Source organism: Chrysochloris asiatica, unplaced genomic scaffold (assembly GCF_000296735.1).
Source record: "Chrysochloris asiatica unplaced genomic scaffold, ChrAsi1.0 scaffold00157, whole genome shotgun sequence".
In the NCBI taxonomy this organism is placed as follows: domain Eukaryota; kingdom Metazoa; phylum Chordata; class Mammalia; order Afrosoricida; family Chrysochloridae; genus Chrysochloris; species Chrysochloris asiatica.
This window is the reverse complement of record NW_006408675.1, coordinates 7,094,659-7,103,148: the sequence shown is the minus strand read 5'-3', so window position 1 is coordinate 7,103,148 and position 8,490 is coordinate 7,094,659. Positions and strand designations below refer to the sequence as shown.

The 8,490-nt window shown below is 34.1% G+C and overlaps 1 protein-coding gene across 1 annotated transcript in view; it reads left to right on the top strand.

Moving 5' to 3' along the window:
• The window catches only part of LOC102819801 (splicing regulatory glutamine/lysine-rich protein 1-like), a 65,746-nt gene extending 61,858 nt beyond the window's left edge, over positions 1 to 3,888 (top strand). Inside the window, 1 exon segment of the mRNA XM_006870976.1 lies at positions 3,739 to 3,888. Within this exon segment, the coding sequence (XP_006871038.1) occupies positions 3,739 to 3,888 (150 nt within the window).
• The last annotated feature ends 4,602 nt before the right edge of the window (positions 3,889 to 8,490 follow it).

The following is an 8,490-nucleotide window of genomic DNA, read 5'->3' as shown; positions in this document are numbered from 1 at the left end:
TGGTCTTGTAAGTATTTTAAGTCCTCTTCACTTTCAGCAAGAAAGGTTGTATCATCTTCATATCACAGGGTGTTTGTTTGTCTTTATTATTATTTATTTCTGTTAGTTCTAGGAACATCCTTTATAAGACTGTTTAATATTGCTCTCTCTTTTTTTTTGTTGTTGTTGTAAAGTTTTTATTGTGAATTGAGTGATAGTTTACACTCATAGTTTCAGTGCATTGATTACAATCCCCTTCATATCTCATCATTCAACAGTATTTGTTTCTATTCCCTCTGTTTGTTTTTTTGAGGGGGAAGATGTTCACAGAAACATTCAGGGATATGTGATCATTTATACATTAAACACCCATAGGGTGCATTCTGTAAGCCTCTCCCCTGGCCACCAGCACACCACCTTTCTCTTTCTATGAATCTAGAGTCCTCAACTCCTCTCTCTCCATGTCATCATCTTTACCTCCATCTTTGGTGTTGCTGCTTCTCTAGATGGGGTCCCACATTCTGCCCGTGCTTTTCTCCCTTAATGGTCCTCAGGTCCTGTATTCCTGGAATGTAAGATTAACAACTCCATCTTTTTGTTACAAACTTTCACAGGTTTTTAATGAGTCTTCCTCCAATCCCAATGCCACGTTCTTCTTCATATAATGCCACTTCCTGGATTATTTCCTTAGCAGACAGATTGAATAAGTATGGTGAGAGAATACAACCATTTCCTAATTGTAAACCATTCAGTATTCCCTTGTTCTGTTCAAACAACTGCCGAATACTCATGCTCCACAGTGGTGTCTGTTTCTTGTCATGATGCATACAATTGAAAACTTTGTCATAGTCTGTAAGGTACAGGTCAACATCTTTCTGGTATTTTCTGCTTTCAGCCGAGATTCGTCTTTTGTTAGCAGTAATATCCCTTGTTTCACGTCCACATCTGAATCCATACGGGACCTCTGGTAGCTCCTTGTCAATTTACTGCTGCAGCAGTTTTGGAATTATTTTTAGGAAAATTTTCTTGAATGCGATATTGATGATATTGTGCATTCTGCTGCATCACTTCACTTTGGAATGAGCACAGATACACATCTTTTCCAAACAGTTGGCCTGGTAGCTGTCTTCCAGATATCTTGACATAGATGAGTTGAATGTCTCCAGTGCTGCCTCAGTTTGTTGAAAGATTTCAATTTATGTTCCGTAAGTTCTTAGAGCCTTGTTCATTGCCAATGTCTTCAGTTCAGCTTTGTCTTCTTCCGTTAGAATCATTGGCTCTTGATCATATGATACCTCTTGAAATGGTTGAACTTTGACCATTTCTTTTTGGTACAGTGACTCAGTATTCTTTCCATCTTACTTTGATGCTTTCTGCATCATTCAGTGTTTTGAATACTTTAATAATGAAAGTTAAGGCTTGAACACTTTACTCAGTTCTTTCCTCTTGAGACGTGCAGAGCATATTTTTCCCTTTTGGGTTTCTAACTCCAGGTCTTTGTACATTTTATGATAATATTTGACTTTGTCTTCTCTGGCTGCCCTTTGAGACATTTTCTATTGAGCTCTTTTACCTCATTTCCATTTTCTTCAGCATCTCTATACTGGAGAACACGTTTCCTTCTCTTCTAACATCCATTGTAGTCTTTTCCTTCTTTCTTGTCTTCTTAATGACCTTTTGCTCTCTTACTGTATGATGTTCTTGATGTCGTCTCACAATTCCTTTGGTCTTTAGACATCAGTGTCTAATTAATCAAATCTGTTCTTGAGATGATCTCTAAATTCAGGTGATATATTTTCAGGGGCATATTTTGACTCTCATGGGCTTTTTAAAATTTTCTTCAGCTTCAGCCTGAATTAGCATATGAGCAAATGATGATCTGTTCCACAGATTGTCCCTAGTCTTGTTTTGGCTGACCATATGGAACTCTTCTCTTTCCATAGATGTAGTCAATTTGATTTCTATGTATTCCATCTGGTGAGGTCCATGTGTTGTTTAAGAGAGGTATTGCAATGAAGAAGTCACCAGTATTGCAGCATTTTATCGTGTAACCTCTAACATGATACTTCTGTCACCAAGACCACATTTTCCAGCTACTGATCTTTTATCCTTGTTTCCAACCTTTGCATTCTTAATCATCTGTAATTATCAATACATCTTGGTTGCATGTTTGATTAATTTCAATTTAAAGATGGTTGTATTCTTAAGTTTTGTTGACACTGGCTTTAGTGGTTGGTGCTTAAATTTGAATAATAGTTTTATTAACTGGCCTTCTTTTGGGTGTATGGATATTATCCAATCACAGTCAGCCTTGTACTTCAAGATATATCTCGAAGTGTTCTTTTTGATGATAAATGTGATGCCATTTCTCTTCAATTTTTATTCTCTGCGTACTAAACCATGTAATTATCAGGCTTAAAATGTCCATTTCGGCTCACTAATACCTAGGATATTGTTGTTAATGCGTTCTGTTGAATTTTTTTCAATTTTCCTAGTTTTGTACTTTGTATATTCTATTTTCTGATTATTATTGGGTGTATATAGCTGTTTCTCATAATTTTAAGTTGTGCCCTATAAGCAAATGTGGTAGTGAGAGCTTTACTCCATTTTTGGTCATCATGGTCAACTCTGCTTTGAGGAGGCAGCTAGCTCTTCCCCATTCATATTTTGAGTGTCTTCCAACCTGAGGGGCTCATCTCCCGACACTATATCTGAGAATATTGGTGCTCTCCATCATGATTCAATATTCAATATTCTTGTTCTGTCTGATAGTGCTGCACTGCTATTTATATTGTTTTCATTAACTAAATATTCAGAAGTAGTATGTCTTTCTTTCTTCTTTGTCTTAATCTGGAAGCTCAGCTGAAACATGTCCACCATGGTTGACCATGCTGGTAGTTAAAGTGGCATAGCTTCCAGTATCACAGTAGCACACAAGCCTTCACAGTATGGCAAACTGACCGACGTGTGGTGGATACTTAAAGTTAGGTTTACTGAAGTAGAATCATTAATGATAAATGAAATATACCAAGTAACCCTTTAAAAAAATACTTTTTAATTTGTAAACTAAAGCAGCCTTCTATTCAGCAGTTTCTACACATCGTGCTCAGTGACACTGATTTTGTTTTTCAGTTTGTGTCTTGTCAGTTCCCTTATTATATTGGTAAATTATTTTTATATTGGAAATCATTTTAATTGTAAATTCTGGAGCTTCATCTTACATTTCTGTTAACTCTCTTACTAAGAGAGGTTTGTCTTTGTCATCAGTAATACTATTGCCCATATACTATGTACCAAGTTATGTTCTGCTTGTCATCATGTAATTGTCCTTACAGAATTCAAGTAGCTCTTTTGAGAATAGCCTTTGCTGAAGAAATAGTGGGTTTTTTCCTTTACTCCTTTAATGTTGTCACTTTTTAATCTGGATTATGAATGTATTTTGTCACTTTTGGGAAATATCTCATTATTTTAAGCAAGATGTATCTCACTTTTTCAAATCACTCAGCAATACTTATTGAGCACTTCTTTTGGATTTCTATTCACCTATTTTATTCTAATTTAAATTCCTGGATTATGTATGTTTTATGAGAAGCACAGGGGTGCGTTGGTATGGGTTTACATATTTTTATATGAAAATGTAACAAAATATCCTATTAATTTACAAAAAATAAAATGTATTTTAAACAGAACCCAATGTAATACTATTAGCTGACAGTTTTTAAGAAAAATATTAAATGTACACCTTAATATTCATTATAGGAGAAAGAGCACAATAAAGAACCAGATTCAAATTTAGACAAAGAAGCAGAAGACAAAGATGCACCAAGGACTGAGGAAAACAAAGTACAGCAGAATGGGAATTGTCAGCCAAATGAAGAAAACCTCTCTGCTAAAACAGAAGCAGTATAGGACCAACAGATACACCTCTAAACTCAACGCTGGAATAAGATCCAAAGCTTTTAATTCTCTCAACAAGATGTAAACAGTGAAGATAACTAGTTGGACATATCGATGTGAGCTAACAGCTTTTTCAGTTGTTAGGTGACTTTCTGACCATCTTGTTAACTGAGTAAGAAAGTAAAGCATGGACATCATGAAAATAACAGATGTTACCCAAACTCCTCATCTTCTAAAATCTGTGCATTTCCATGGTGGTTGACACACTTGTCATGTGGTTTATTAGTGTTTGCCAAGAACTAGTACAAATCAATGGACCATCACAGATCCAGATTTGTACTGTCCATAAAGACTGGAGATTAGCAATGAAAGCTCCTTAAAAAAAAAAAAAAAAAGCTAGTTACTGAATTTTGTATTGTTTCACTTTTTTAAAATTTTCATTATATACAAGTTGATGATGTGCTTGAAATTGGTGCAAATATATACACACCCTTGTAAGTGCAAAGTGTAAGAAGTTTTAACATTTACTTCACAGAATTTACAGTGATTGTGTTAAATTCTCACTATTGTGTTTTCCTTTGCTCACTGTTTAGGAGAGCAGATTTTCTTTGAAATAGTTTTACATATTAAAATTGCTTAAATATGTGGTTTAGAAAACATCTGACAATGCATGCTACTGTTCTGTTACAAAAGGAAGAGCAGCAACTGTTTTGAATACTAATAGTAATGTATTAGTATTCAGTGTTCAGAATCACTGAGTATCCCCATAAAGTGAGCATTTCTTTTAGAACTTCTTTGACATTTCCACGGTTTTTATGACTAATATTGCAGTGTCTTGTCAGCTATAAGTGGCAAAGGTGCCCTTTTATAAAAAGGAAACTTGGGTTTTCAAGGTGGGCTATGAGAGCACAAGCTGAAGCTTTAGTGCCTTCTAAAATGTGGTGTAATGTAGAGTTTTATATGTGCTAGTCATTCTTAATCTGGGTTTTCCAGTCATGCCCATAGAGAAGTGTGCAACTGATACTTGAGAAGAGCTTCTTACTTAGGTTACCTAATATTGGAGGGAGGGAGTCCTGTTTTGAAAAATGACTTCAGAGCTGAAAACAAAAATATAGTTTGGGGACCATCAGTTTTATACTGTGATAATTGAAAACAAAGCCTGTTCTTACTTTCCGTAAATCAAAGGAGACCCTTTAGTTATTTATCTACATTGGATGGCCTTAATTATTACCTCTCAATCATTTTTCATAAATAATGTGCTGAAATGATACCCAAATGAAGTACTTTGGGAGCATACAAGTAGGCTTCAAAATGTTCATGGAAAAATTCCATTCTCTTTTAATTCCATTTTTCTCTGAACTTTTTGTAGCCCTTTCATATTTGAGGTTACTTGTTTTATGTTTAAAGATATGTTTACTTGAGTTTAAAATATAGGTCATCTGTCCTTATGCTCACTTTTTGCAGAAAATATGTAAGTAGTAAAATGACAACATTGCCAATGTTTTCCTTAGAACTGTAACGCGCAGTTTCAGAACTCTTTTCATTATTGTTATATTTCCAAAAAATGTATTCTGCCTTTTAATTAGTGTGTTTAAAAAATCAAGTACAATTATTTTAATGCAACCTAATACAATCAAATTACTCAGTTGCCTTACCTCATGGGAATAGTTACTTTCATAGTTTAAAAAGCTGAGTAGTATGTAAATTACTTGGTTTCAACTTGAGTTTTTCATTTAATGTTAATACTATTGGAACTTGAGTGTTTGGTGAAGAGTGGAGAGAATTGTCCTTATTGTAATGAAGCCTAGTTTGATTATGAAGCTGCTTAATCACTCTTCATGTGTTCAGAAATACTGTGTGTGTGTTTTTTTTCCTTTTCCCTTTTTGTCACTGTAAACATTTAAATTTTGGAAAATGCTTTACTATGTAAAGTATAGATTATAGATGGTCATTTTAATCATTCAACCACATACGGTTGGCTAGTAAACAGCTTTTTCTGATCCAAGAATGCTTGGGTGCATATGGAAGGATTGTGAAGGAATGTGTGTCTTGCATCAGCAGCTGTCTATTTATGATATGTAAGTAGAATAGAGAAAATGTTTGAATCTTTGTTATTTTTAGTGCCATTTCTTTAATAAAGCTAAGTATTTTAGAGGAAAGTATTTGTTTATGTATTTCAAAAACGCATTTTAGTTTCGTCCTGCTCGTTTTAGTTGGCCTAGAGATTGTTTTGACATGGAGTTTTTTTTTATGTTTGTGTGTATAAAACCATCATTTAAAGCTTGAGTGTCTTCTTGTATTTGGACTTTATTATTAAATGTTTCTTATGGTGATAGTTGCATATTTAATTTGGTTCCTGCTGTTAATTATTATTTTTCTTGCTGGTGATATTTATTCAAGATAATTGCTAATCTTAAAGATGCTGACTGTTCACTTAGAAGGTAGAAATAAATAGGAATATAAGAGATCTGCAACATGAGATTATTATGTGAGATTTGACTTGTTTTTAATGTGGGCTTCTTTAAGCAAAGGGGCCCCTGGTGGCCCAGTGGTTAAAGCATTTTGGGTGCCAACTAAAAAATCAGTAGTTGAAACTCACCAGCCCTTCTCTGGGAGATTTACAACCTTATGTGGCTATTCTGCTCTGTCCTGTAGGGTGTACATGAGTCAAAATTGACAACAGTCATATTGGTTTTTGGTTATGGAAGCAAAGCTTTCTAGGACCTAAGCTAGTTTCTCTTCAATTCCTATTTATGATGATGATGATTATTATAATAAAAGACTTCTTTTCTGTCCCAGGTGGATGTTGTCAGGAAAATTTGAAGGTAAGGTCAAGAAGACAGTTATACTTGATGTCTTCTGTGATTATTTTTGGCTTGCTTATTCAGAGAATACATGCTATTCCTTAGTTTGTAGCTGCTATTAACTCTAGCCAGGCTTGATTGGTCCTCTATTTTCAGCAACACATACTGAACTGGTAAACATAAGCTATCTAATCAACATCATGTGTGAAAACAAGTCTAAACTTTTACAACTATCTCCTTGTAAAGTATGATTTTCCATCAAATCTGATGAATTTATAATTGCAGAAACTAGTCAGTTTGTAATTTCCTTATGTTCAGATTTCATTTATTTAAGAAATTTGACATAAATTGTATTGATCTCCAGAAGTGTTAAGAGCTTAAATTTGAAGATAGTTAAAAGTTAGACTTGTTACCAGTTTTTTGTCAAGAAAATAAATTTTTTGTGTGTAGTTTTCAGGACCCTCAGTCATCCAAATATACATTAGCATCTGTTGCTGTCTTCATCTTAAAAATGGGAAAAAAAAAAAAAAAAAAAGCCCCACCAGAAAACATGAATTTTTTTTGCAATTAAAATGAATCCCTTTGAAAATTTTGATGCATTGAATAACTTAAGATTGCAGTGAGTTGTTATATTTTCATTAAAGGATAATATCTGTAACTGGGTGGGTTCTGAAAGAGAGCCATTTCCAAAAAGTAAAGCAAATGCAGTAACCATGTGTTCCTTATGTGTTTAAGTATCTTTATTTTCACAACTTACATATTTAGTATTTTGTTTGTTTACTAATATTCACTTAAAATTGTTTATTTAGAAATTTCAAACAATGCTCTTAAAGAGATGAATTATATTTCTGGAAGCAAGAGTATAATCAACATGTAATAAAATAATCTTTTAAAATAAAATTCGACTTCCCTACTTAATCTTGGGCTTATGGGTGATTTTTTTTTTTAATACATATTTTGTCTAAGAGCTGATGCATTATTTAAAAATTAAACTGGTTGAATTTAGTAACTGATTTATAAAAGATAAAATAATTAGGCATTTCAATAGTTTCTAGCCACTAAATATGCTAACATATTTTGCCTCTAAGACTTTCTTTTCTTGGAGTAGAATAACAAGTCCTTCCATTCTTGATTTTTATTTGGTAGATTTACGGGAGCGCTGGTGGCACTATAGGATAAGAACTGGATTGCTAACTGCAAGGTTGGCAGTACAAATCTGCCAGCTACTCTGAAAGAAACATGAGGCTTTTCTGCTATGGTAAAGATTTATAGTCTCAGAATGCTTATATAGGGGTCACTATGAGTCAGAAAGGATTCAATGGCACTTAACAAAACACATGGATAATTTAAACATGAATGTAAGTTTTTTGGTTAAACTGAAGAAAATCATTTAGAAAGCGTTGACATTTAAGGGTACTGTTAAACCACAGACTGTTTGGGAATAACCTGAAGAATCCCTTGATTTCCACAAAAGATTAAACTAGAGTGTACGGTGAGTGTAAAGGTAGTTACATAGTTAAATAATGGCTTTCCTTAATCTTGATTAGCTTAATAGACTTGTTCTTTTCACATGATGCTATGGATAGTCAAGGAAGAGTTTAAAATGTAGGCACATGCTGTGTAGTTGGTATATATTTATATGAATAGGGCAACTTTAAAATGACACTGTTGTTGTTTTGAGTTGGTTCTGACTCATTGCGACCCTGTACAGGGTTTCTGATGAGCAGCTGGTGAGCTTGAACCACCGACCTTGAGGGTCAAACCGACCTTACGATTCAAACCGACCTTGCAGTCCAGCACATTGACCCAC